This window comes from Cynocephalus volans, chromosome 18 (genome assembly GCF_027409185.1).
Source record: "Cynocephalus volans isolate mCynVol1 chromosome 18, mCynVol1.pri, whole genome shotgun sequence".
Classification (NCBI taxonomy): domain Eukaryota; kingdom Metazoa; phylum Chordata; class Mammalia; order Dermoptera; family Cynocephalidae; genus Cynocephalus; species Cynocephalus volans.
Genome location: NC_084477.1, coordinates 5306145 through 5319299, shown reverse-complemented (window position 1 = coordinate 5319299; position 13155 = coordinate 5306145). Strand labels below are relative to the sequence as shown.

At 34.8% G+C, this 13155-nt stretch overlaps 1 protein-coding gene across 1 annotated transcript in view; it reads right to left on the bottom strand.

Annotated features, from left to right (window-relative positions):
- Positions 1–13155, bottom strand: part of SDCCAG8 (SHH signaling and ciliogenesis regulator SDCCAG8) — a 209818-nt gene that overhangs the window by 188950 nt on the left and 7713 nt on the right. The window contains exons 2-4 of the mRNA XM_063082814.1: positions 10788–10940; positions 9971–10056; positions 7139–7252 (exon numbers count right to left, since the gene is read on the bottom strand). Of these exons, the coding sequence (XP_062938884.1) occupies positions 7139–7252; positions 9971–10056; positions 10788–10940 (353 nt within the window). The remainder of the gene's footprint in view (positions 1–7138; positions 7253–9970; positions 10057–10787; positions 10941–13155) is intronic.

Genomic DNA, 13155 nt, shown 5'->3' with positions numbered 1-13155 from the left:
AAAGGTGAAATAATTGTTTATGAACTGGTAGACAGATAGAGGGGAATTGTGAGTAAAAGAGTTTGGTAGAGAGTTCTGAAAGAGTGTTTCCTTGGCTTTGCAGGGTATAATATAAGGAATTACAGATAAATAATAATTAGAATATCTATTGAATGGTATTTCATCCACTGAAAAAAATGTCAAAAATATCAATATATGAATGATACAATACTTAACCTAACATTCATTACTAAGGTAATCAAAAATTATTATTCAACATGTGTAACTTCCTTTCAATTATTTTATTCAGAAAAAGACCAAAGCTGTATTTGAAAGATGTAATTTACAAAAATATTGCAGAAATCCAATTTTCAGTCTGGTATGTAATAAGCTTTGAAAACATCACTCCCGTCTTTACAGCAAGAAAAAAGTTGAATAAATGAAAATCAAAAAATCTTTTTAGATCAGAGAATTGAGGGAAACTAGCCCCAAAACTGGAAAAATGGGCAATTATCAAGACTCACAACTTCCCAGAACAGATCTCTACGAGTAGAAACCTCCCTAGAAACCACTGCCCACTTAGGAAAATCTAAACTGTAATTGATAAATTGCTGGAAGCTCAGCATAGATGTGTGAAAGTTAAAAATTCCAAGGAGACCCAGTCTTAGGAGGACCCCCCACTTCCGTGACTTTTATCTCCAGGATGGTAACAGTTTATCACAGTAAAGACTAGATCTTGTTTCTAGCAAGAGGGGGGAAAAGTAGGCATTTTAACAGATAATGTTCAACATCATAATAGCAATACTGTATGCTGAAATGAATGACAGCAATGTTATAAAGTACAGATGGGGGAAATTGGGAATACACTATTATAAGGAACTTATACCACCCTTGAAGTAATAGGCTGTTATTTGAAAGCAAACTTGTATTAATTGTAAATGTATATTGCAAACTCTAGGGCAACCACTAAAAAAGGTGAAAAAAAAAAAAAGTAGTACAATTGATATGCTAAGACAGGAGAAAAAAATGCAATCATACAAAACGCCTAGTTAAAACCAGAGAAGTCAGAAAAAAGAGTGGAAAATTAAAAAAAGAAAGAAAGAAAGAAGAACAAGGGCAATGAAAGGAACAGTAATAAATATCTTAGATGTTAATCCAACCATATCAATAATATCTTTAAATGTCAATAGTATGATCACCAAATAAAAGAGACTGTCAGAGTGGATTAAAAAAAAAAAAAAGACACAACTATATGTTGTCCATAGTAGCCCATAGTAAATATGAAAACACAGGTAAAAGTAAGTGAATGGAGAAAGACACACCATGCTAACACTAATCAAAAGAAAGCTGGAGTAGTTACATTAATTTTAGACAAAGCAGACTTCAGAAAAAGGAAAAATATCATGGATGTTACAGAGGCATTACATAAAGATAAAGGAGTCAAATCACCAAGAAGACATAACAACCTTTGATATGTGGGCGCTTAACAAGAGAGCATCAAAATATATGAGACAAGGAAAAATAGATGAATCCATGATTACAACTGGAGACTTCAACACTCTACCAGAAATGAACAGATCCAGCAGGCACAAAATCATTAAGAACATAGTTGAACTGAACCGTACCACCAAAGAACTGGATCTAATTGACAAATATAGACTACTTCATCCACCGGCAGCAGAATACACATTCTCCTCAAGCTCACACAGAACATTCACTAAGATAGACTATATTCTACATGACTTAAATTCAAAAGAATAGGAATCATACAAAGTATACTGTTAGAAAATAATAAAATTAAACTAGAAATCAATAACAGAAAGACACGTGGAAAACTCCGAAAATAGTTGGTGCTTAAACAACAATCTTCTAAATAACACATGAGTCAAAGAAGAAGTGTCAAGAGAAATTTTTAAATATTTTGAGCTAAATAAAAACGAAAATGCAATTTATCAAAATTTGTGGGATGAAGAAAAAACAGTGCAAAAACATTAAAAAAGGAGAAAGACTTCAAAATAGGGAAAAAAGAGCAAATTAATTAAGTAAGCAGAACAAAACATATGATAAAAAAAATTAGAGTGGAAATCAATAATATCAAAAATAGGAGATCAACAGAGAAAAGCAACAAAACTAAAAGCTGGATCTTTGAAAAGATTAATAAAATTGATAAGACTCTACCAAGGTTAAGAAAAAGAGAGAGAAAAAACAAATTAGACTATATTAGACACTGATATCAGAAATGAAAGAGGGGCCATCACTAATGATCCCATGGACATTAAAAGGACAGTAAAGAAATACTGTGAACAATGTTACACCCATAAATTTGGTAACCCAGATTAAATAGACCAGTTCCTTGACAGAATCTACCAAAATTCACAGAAGAAGAAATAGATAATCTGAATAGGTCTATATCTATCAAAGATATTGAATCAATAATCAGCAACTTTTGAAAATAAAGCACCAGGCCCAAATAGGTTCACTGGTGAATGTGAATTCTACCAAACATTTAAGGAAGCAGTTATACCAATTCTCTACAATATCTTCCATAAAATGCCAGAGGGAATACTTGTTAACTCATTCTATGAGGCCAGCATGAACCTAATACCCAACTAGGTGAAGACATTACAAGAGTGGAAAACTACCATTATCTCTCGTGAACATAGATGGAAAAATCCTCAATAAAATATTAGCAAATTGAATCCAACAATGCGTAAAAAGAATTACATACTAGGATCAAGTGGGATTTACTCTAGGTATACAACATGGATTCTGCATTTGAAAATCAATTAATGTAATCCATCACATCAACAATGTAGAGAAGAAAAATCACATCATCATATCAATAGATGCAGAAAAAGCATTTGACAAAATATAGCAACCATGCATGATAAATACTCTCAGTAAACTAGGAATAGAAGGAAACATCCTCAACTTGATAAAGAATATCTACAAATAACCTATAGCTAACATCACACTTCATAGTGAGAAAATAGATAGTTTTCTGCTAACATCAGGAGCAAGGCAAGGATGTCCCCTCTTACCTCTATTCAGCATTATTCTGGAAGTCCTAACTAATGTAACAAGATAAGAAAAGGAAATAAAAGCTATACATATTGGGAAGGAAGAAATAAAACTGACTTGTTTAAAGATGACATGACTGTCTATGAAGAAAATCCCAAAGAATCAACAAAAAAATACTAGAACTAGTAAATGACTTATAGCAAGATTGCAGAATGCAAAGTTAATACATAAAAGTCAATTGTTTTCTTTTATATTAGCAACGAATACCTGGAATTTGGAATTAAAAACAGAATACCGTTTATATTAACATCAAAAAAATAAAATACTTAGGTGCAACTCTCACAAAATATATAAAATAAATATATATGAGAAAAACTACAAAACTCTGATGAATGAAATCAAAGAACATCTAAATAAATGTAGAGATATTCCACATACAAGAATAGGAAGATTCAATGTTGTCAAAATGTCTTCCCAATTTGATCTATAGATTTGATACAACTCCAATCAAAATCCCACTTTGTGGATATCAACAAACTGATTCTGAAGTTTATATGGAGGCAAAACGCCCAGAATACCTATCAAAATACTGAAGAAGAAGAACAAAGTTGGAGGAATGACAGTACACAACTTCCAGACTTAATACAAAGCTACAGTAATGAAGACAGTGTGATACTGACAAAAGAACAGACAAAGAAATCAATGGAACGGGATAGTCTGGACATAGACCCATACAAATATAGTCAACTAACCTTTGGCAAAGGAGCAAAGGCAATTCAATAGAGACAGTCTTTTCAGGAAATGGTGTTGGAACAACTGAACATCCACATGCAAAAAAATTGAATCTAGACATAAATCTTACACCTTACACAAAAATTAACTCTGAGTGTAACAGATTTAAATGTAAAAAATGCAAAATTATAAAACACCTAGAAGAAGAAAGCAGAAAATATAAGTGATCTTGGATTTGGTAATGATTTTTTAGATATAACACCAAAAGGATGACCCATGAGAAACAAATTGTTAAGTTGAACTTCATTAAAATCAAAAATTTCTGCTCTGTGAAAGACATTAAGAGAATAAAAAGACAAGCCACATACTGGGAGAAAATATTTACAAAAGACATACCTGATAAAGGACTGGTGTCCAAAATATACAAAGAACTCTTCAAACTCAACATAAAGAAAATGAACAATCTGATTAAAAAATGGGCGAAAGACCTGAACAGATACCTCACCAAAGAAGATACATGAAGTTACTTCAAAAAGTTCACGGAAAGATCCATATTACCTTTCAATTCTGTTTTTCCACAAACTTTCTGAAGTACCCTCGTCTAGATGGAAAGTAAGTATATGAAAAGATGCTCAACGTCATATGTCTTCAGAGTACTGAATTAAAATGATGAGATTCTACCGTACCCCTATTAGAACGGCTAAAATCTAAAACACTGGCAACACCAAATGCTGGCAAGTATATGAGAGTATCAGGAACTCTCACTCATTTCTGGTGGGAATGCAAAATGGTCCTACCACTCTGGAAGACAGTTTGGCAGTTTCTGACGAAGCTAAATATACTCTTGCCATATGATCCAGCAACTGTACTTCGTCGTATTTACCCAAATGGGTTAAAAACTTATGTCCACACAAAAACTGACACACAAATGCATATAGCAGCTTTATTCATAATTGCCAAAACTTGAAAGCATCCATGATGTCCGTCAATACGTGAATGGATAAACAAGCTGTGGTACAATGGAATATTATTTAGTAATAAAAAGGAATGAGCTATCAAGCCAAGAAAAGACATGGAGGAAACTTAAATTCTTATTACTAGGTAAAGGAAGACAGTCTGAAAAGGCCACATACCATATGATTCCAACTACAGTTGACCCTTGAAAAACATGGGTTTGAATTGTGCAGGTCCACTTATATGCAATTTTTTCCCAATAATATATTGGAAAATTTTTGGTTAGATGTGTCGTGAATCTATGACATGACCAAACAGTTAAGTGGCCTACCTAACAGTAGTTAGCTACTAAGTTAACTATTTAACTCCTAAGCATTTTATGAAAGATACTGTAGAGAATTGGCATAATTTTTTCCTTAAATTAATTCCTTAAGTAACTTTAGTAGTTAAGTAGTTAAGTTTTGGAGAAGTCAAAATTATATGTGGATTTTCAACTGCACAGGAGGTGGGGGTTACCACCCCTAACCACCACGTTGTTCAGGGGTCAACTACATATGACATTCTGGAAAAGACAAAACTATGAAGATGAAGACAGTAAAATGATCTGTGGTTGCCAGGGACTTGGGGGGAAGGAAGGAGGAATGAATAGGTAAAGCACAGGGGATGTTTAGGGCAGTGAAACTATTCTGTATGACAGAATAGATACATATCATTTTTACATTTGTCAAAACTCATAGAATGTACAACACAAAGCATGAACTCTAATGTAAACTGGGGGATTTAGTTAATAATAAGGTTACGATATTGGTTCATCAATTGTAACAAATGCACTAAACTGATGCAAGATGGTAATAATGGGAAACTGTGGGGTCGAGTGCCACTGAGAGGAGTACATGAGAACTCTATGTATTTTCCATTCAATTTTTCTGTAAACCTAAAATTGGCATGAAAAACACAGTGTATCAAGTAAAGAAAAAAACAAAATCTTTCTAAGCCTCTTAAACATTAATTTCATTCTGTTCCTCCCTTGTTAAAATGTATCAAATTTACACTCTAACTTTCAAGGCTTCTGTAATTTTACCATTTCAGCATTATTTTCATTATTTCTATGAGACATCCTCCATTGTAGGGAAATAGAACAGATGCCTCAAGGCCTCCACAAAGAAACCATATTTATTCTGAATACATCCCTTCATTGTTGCTATTCTCTTTATGAGACTCTTTCATCTCCCTTCTGCTGATGTAAATGATCCTATTTCTTTAAGACAGGTTCAGGATCTTCCTCTCATATGAAAACACCCCCAAAGACACTAGCTTATCATAACCTTCTCTTATTATAACTATAGTTTATACCATAAAGGCCTACACTATATTCCCTACTGTGCTTGCTATGGTACTCATAGGTGATAGTTCTGCCTTTTCAAGTGGAAGGTAAACTTATTAAGCTTTATATCTTTTAAATTTTATCCATAGCATACTAGGGATTAATAGATTCTTGTTAATGGGATGATGCCTAGAATATTATTTCAGCTTTATAGGCAATCCAATAATGCCTGTATATTTATGATGGTGTCTTCCAAGTACAAACAGAAAACAACTTATTAACATCAGGATCCCCCTTGTAAAATCAAGACAATGAAATTTCTACAGGCTCCTTAAGTTACATACCAGTCCTGCACCTTAGAAGAGCACCCAAAATGCTAAAAATATAATACATGATACAAAAGATACCTGTATTTCCTATAAAAATATCACACAATCTGATGCACTAATATTGAAAAAGAAAGAAAAGAAGCAAGGAAGAAAGGAAGGAAAGAAGGGAGAGAGGGAGAGATGGAGAGAAAGACAGACAAAAACACTAACAAACTCTGAGAAACCAGAAGGACTCTAATGGCACTAGTGACGTTAGTAAACTGCATACAGTCAAGCAACATAACTTTCCAGTGTCATAAGCTATAGGTGATGCTTTTTGTTTCTTGATCAGCACTATCTGTACTCTATAAGGCATTCTCGTAATTCAAAGTCAAGATCAAAGCCTTAATACTGACAATGGAGAAGATCTGGTCTACCAGCTAGAAGGCCTGATTGCTGCATGACATTTTCAACAGGTTGACAAGCATGAGGGAATGATTGGTATTATTATTTCATAGCATTTGCCACCTTCTGGGCTAAAGTAAATGGGATGGTAAGGAAATATTAAAAAACATGAGAGCATACTGTGAAATCATGAGCCATAGTAATGGACTACTGGAAAATTAAGCGATCAGAACTGGCATGGTCAAGAGTATCATTCCCAAGTCAGAGAAACCCTTCTAACACATCAGCCTTTCGATCATATAAGAATGACTGTAAGTATTGTTGTAAACATGAAGACAAATGATAGGAAGTTTTTTACACAAGGTATAATTAAAATAAACTTTATTTAGGTTTAAATTCTTAATGAGAAACTTACCTTGCAGAACTTGACTTCTGCCTCTAAATGATGAATGTATTGAGACTGGTCATTAATGATAGGAACAAGGTTGTGCACAGTAGGCATATTGTTTTCCTCATATTCTGATGACCTCTAAGGCAAAAAAGCCAAATTAAGCATGTTTGCATTTAGCAAGGAATAGTCGGTATCTGCTCTACACTCAATTTAGCACTAATGTCATATAAACATAGAATACATCATGATGTATCTAATAACATTCCTTTCCATATCCTATAAATCCCACAAATATATAAGATTCAAGGATGTGAATATTGTTTTTAAAAGATGGACAGTGAAAGTGGTTATATAAAGCACATGGCAAATGGGAAAATGCTGGGGCGGTGTAATTGGCTTGGAACGAATGGCCTATTTTGACTATCTGACGATGTGACGTTCCATTCGGTGATGCTGAGAAATAAGGGACCACTCTCTACAGGAAACTGCCATGGAAGAAGATGGCTAGCAAAAACTACAGATTAGCTCCCTAAAACAGCAGTCGTTTAGAAAAGTATTGGATGCCAAGTGTGTGTCAATGAGGTAAAATTCCATCTCAAAAAGGGCACATTAGCAAAACATGGTTTTTGATTTTTGACCCTAGCACTCAAGGGAATTTAAGATTATGTTGTTCTGGAACACAGAACTGCCAAAGCAAGAGTTTCTGGAACAAGAGCCTCCTAGAACAGAGATATGCTGTACTGAGGAGCCCAAAAAAGAGATTTCAGAAAAAGTGCTAATGCTGTTTAGCTCTGTAGCATTCCTGGAACTGACTTTTAATATATATCTTATCTTATCTTAAAATGACTGTGAAATTGTTTATGAAATTATACACCATACCAAGATATTAAAAAAAAAAAAAGATGAGGAAATCAGGAAAAGGGAAAATGAGGGTCAACCAGTTAAACAAACCCAGAGGAAAGCCTGAAAAAAGCCATAGTCACTTTTTCTCAGTCATTCCGTTTCTCAGTCCAGCAGAATTTCTAAACAATGATGAAGTACCAGCTCTTTTTGGTACATTTAAGAAGTTTAAAAACCAAAGTAACTTTAAATTAAATGAATTATATGTGCTGAGTTGAAAGAAATTGATTACAATCGTTTTGCAGTAATAGAAGTGGGTCAAGAAGGTAGGCAAATATGAATTAAGTACAAGGGTACCTCAAAAAGTTTGCAGAAAAATAAAATTAGAGATCATATAATCTTTCTATCAACTTTTTGAAATACCCTTATATTACCATGTGTACGTAAAGGAAAGTCAATGTGAAAAATAAAAGACTCAAACTAAGACTATGTGAAAAATGTTCACATGAAACCATTTGTGTATATATATACTTCAGAGGGTTTATTATAGTTTGGATATCCACATTGTAAAATAATCAGTAATAATACCTAGATACATTTTCTATCTCAACACTGTCTCAGGTTCATTCTAAATATATCCACATATTTCTGATAAGTCATATTGGTCATGAGTGTGCATTCTAAGGGTACAGTCTTAAAAAGCTGCTTATTATTATGCTTATAATTAATACATGTAGCCTATATAGTCTAAATTCCATTCTTTGACATAGCTCCATATAACTAGATCTGCATATTTAAAATATTCTCCATATGTACTAAACTGATGCTCTTGATGAAGGTCTTCCTGACTCAATAAGCTCCATAATGTCACCACTCAATTTTTAAAAAGCTAATAAGCATGTCTGAGCACCCAACAGATATAGCAACTTCATCTAATAGACTTAAAAGCACTCCGCCGTGTGCTTAACAGCATTTTAGAAACAAGATGTCAATAAGTAACAAATTCACTTAATGATCAAATGTTTTATTAAAATTATAATCATTATCTATAAATATTGAATATTCATAAGAAGTACGTTTGTTTAAAGTGGGAATTAAGCATAAAAGTACGTGTCATGCTGGAATGAAGTGTTAATATGGGGGTACTAGTATGCCATTTCAGCTGTGAATAAGGGAAAGTGACATGTCTCCACACATACGCTTTGTACTCAACTATCACACACATTGAAATGCAAGGTAGTTACTGCTGCTATGACACGTTACATTTGTGTCACACTTCCTAAGTTTCTAAAGAATTTTAAGTATATAACTTTATCTTATTATTGCAAAAACCCATGAGATAGGTACCATATTCTTCTAGAGAGTATGTTATAGACCCTAGACCTAAGGCCTCGACTATTATTTTGGCCATTTAAACCTAGTCCAGTTCTTTCCCTCACACGTATCTCAGCCTTTAGCATATAAAATGCTTCAATCAGGAGTAACACACTCTGTCAAAGCAATAAAAAACAACCCCAGAAGAAATAAAGTATTACTTCTCATATCATACTATTTTATAACCATGTATTTTAACATGTGGAATAACATTATATACTTCAGTTTTGACATTCAAAATAAAAGAGTACTACAAAGGAGGGCTAGAAATATAATTAAGTAACTTCTAAAAATGATCAAATATTGACATGACCCTCTAAAAAAGAAATCACTAAAACACTTTTTTACATATATTGTTCTTTTTATGTATTTGCTAAGAGTTACAAAATAAATTCTCCAAACTGTTCTCTTGCTCACACCTTTCAAGTGAAAAATAAATTAAAATATCAAGATCCTCTCTGCCATGGAAGTCTCTTTTCTTCAGCCAAAATAATCAGAGAGAAGAGATTTCTTCTAATACTTTACACTATTAGCATGCCCTGCTTAGAATTTGTCTACAACACGTAGTACTAAAATGACACTGTAAAGTAAAATGTAGTTAGGAAACCAATCCTTTGTCAGGTTGCAAAAGTTGATACTTACCAAAGGGGACATTTTTCGTCTTCTTGATGGAGACACCTCACTTTCCTTAGCTGCTTGTTGGTGCAACAAAGCTTTGAGCTGATTAACTACAGAGCAAAAAGCAACAGTTTATTAACATTTTTTTGAGACCCATAGTTTATCATCACCAATCCATCCTTCCATCCGTCCTACACAAATTGCTTAGACATATATTATGCATCAAGAACTGTGCTATTGACTGGGGATATAAAGACAAACAAACAACAAACAAACAAAATTTCTACCCCTTAAGAGCTAAAAATGCAGTGAACAAAAGAGATACACTAATAGATATAAAACAATAAAAGTTTGTATGTAGTCCTAGAAGTATGTCTAGTGCTACAAAAAGAGGAAGCACTTTATTGTGCCTATTTTCAGAGAGGAGATAACACTGTAAGAAGAAACAAGATTCCACCAAGCAGAAAAGGGTGAGAAAAATTCTTGTTGGTGGGTATTGTACATGCAAAAGCATAAAATCATGGCTAGAAGGTTGACATGACTAGAGCGTGACTTGTGAGATGGAGGGTTAGGATAAAAAGGATAGAAACATGAGACTTAAGAGGTAAGCTGGGTCTATCTTAAGAAAATATTGTTATCTTACACCAAGGATTTTGTACTTTAGCCTGTACGCATTGGGGAGTCAATGGGAAAAAATTTAGCAAGGGAATTATATTGCCTGATTTGTATTTCAGGAATAACACCCTATCAGCAGAGTGGAGGTAGGAATGGAGTCATTATTCTATGGAGTTTAGAAAACTCACAATGCCTCATTCAGGTCAGAACTCACACTCATACTCACCAGCATGGCTGTGTTGCAGTTCATGCCAGGCCGTCCCAGCATCCTCATTTCCTAAACTGGTACTAAAAGAAGGATCTGGTGCATCTTCTCCAATGATGACATCTCCTTCTCTCAGGGCACATTTCAGTTGGTGAATGCTTCTGTTGGCACGTTCTGCAACAACAACCTGATGAAAGTCAGGTCCAGTGAAATCTGGGTGATCACCTGGATACTATCTCAAGAAGGTGGTCTCTAAAGAAGAATCAATTATTTCTTGTACTTTATAGAAAAAAGCAGAGTTTTATTTCTAGCTTGCTGAGGAATATGCCAGAGCAAGTAAGAGAAAATTAAGTTCCTGGGTTAGAGGTTAGACTTGATGATCTCTAAGGTCCTGGTCACCGCAGTGGTTGATATTCATTATAAATAGTGAGGAGGATTAAATTACAGAGCTCCTCCTGATTACTCCCCCTCAAAACAACAGCTGACCTGGGGAGGTGTTCTCCTTCCCCTCAGTGCCCTACGACTCCCCTACCCCACCTGGAGACACTGGGGTGGGTGGACAGAACCAGAAAGAGGGACTTGGTAATGCCAAGCTCCAGGCTCGGGAAGCCTCATTATCTCTGTGGGTCTGATTCTTTCCCACCAAGAGACATCCTACTGCCTGGCCTAGTTTTGATTAAGATTTGAACAGCTGAAGTGCTTATAGTGACAATCCCTGTAGTACAGTCCTTCTCATATACAAGGGTACTTCAAAAAGTTTTTGGAAAAAATAGAATTAAGAGATAATATGAATCTTTCCATGAACTTTTTGAAGTAACCTCATACTACTGGCTGACTATATCTCGTGTATACATTCTTGATTAGTGTAATTGACCATCCCTAGAATTGAAGCTTAAACTAACTAGCACGTACATAACATAAGCTATCTAAAATGAAGTATTTTAAGACATATTACTATGATAGTTCATCTCTAAAAATAGCCTCCAAGGAACCCAGCCTCACACCTTTGTCCCTTCCAGGTTTGAAACTGAGTGGGCCTGTAACCTGCATTAATCAATAGAATGCAGTGCAAGTTACACCATGCCAGACCCAGGCCTCACCTTTAAGAGGACTGGCAGTTTCTGCTTTCTCTCTCTTGAAATGCTTGCTTTGAGCTACCTACTGGAGAGCCCAAGAGGCAGGCCACATGCAGAGGAGAGGCCCAAAGACTACCTAGAGAAGGAGAGAAGCCTCCCCGCCTCCACCCACCACTGCCTCTCCCCACTCCCACAGCCTAGTGTAGCCTCCAGAGAACTCCAGTGCCAGAGGCCACCTAACTGCAGTGGCATGAAAGAGATCTGATTCATTACCAATCATGTATGAAAATATATTTACAAACATACTCATGTATTCTACAGGATCTTGAAAAAACAGATTCTATTTTCTCTAAACTCACTAATTTCAAAGTTTGGAAAAGAAAAAATAACTATATTATTTAATAGAAAAAATTCCCAGGTTACAAAATATCTAAATAGTTTCTTTACTTATAGCAACTCATTTTCTACCTTGATTAAACTACAAAGAACAGGTCTTTCAGGTCAGGGTTCAACAATAAAATTCTATTACTCAGCTACACAGGAAACCCAGTGAATGTATCACTACATTTTCTCCATAGATTTCCACACAGATCTTTTCTTGACACAAATTTGGTGTTAATTACTAGCCAAGCCTGACTTCCTCTTACTCATCCTGAGTTTAAGAAAGTCCAGATAAGATACATTCCTGGTTTTAGCAATATAAGGAAACAGCAATAATTGTCCAATAACTTTTCTAGACAGACTTGTTAAGAGAAAAGGAAAATCAAAGTCTTACATGATAAGCAATTTAATTCACAGAGCCTTAGATTCATGCCCTTAAATCTATGAATAAAGCACGTATCTATTTCGCATCCATTAGAAAGGAAACAGAAGATTTGACTAACATAAAAGTGTATTCTACATAGCTATCAAAAGACTTCACCTCTAAGACAAAGGATAATTATTTATTTATACCTTGTCTGACTATAAGCTAATAAACTATATTAGAAAAAGAAAGGAAATGTGAAAAAAATGCATTCTTATATACAAGGGTACCTATAGGGGACATCCATATAGGTAGACCTCTTTCATCAGATTGCGATGATGGCAGGATTTTAACAGCCCTTTTAATCCCCTTTCTTTTTTTTTTTTTTTTTTCCGTGACCGGCACTCAGCCAGTGAGTGCACCGGTCATTCCTATATAGGATCCGAACCCGCGGCGGGAGCGTTGCCGCGCTCCCAGCGCAGCACTCTACCGAGTGGGCCACGGGCTCGGCCCTTAATCCCCTTTCTAATACTGTTTAATCTTTTAGAATTTATGACATTCAAAGACT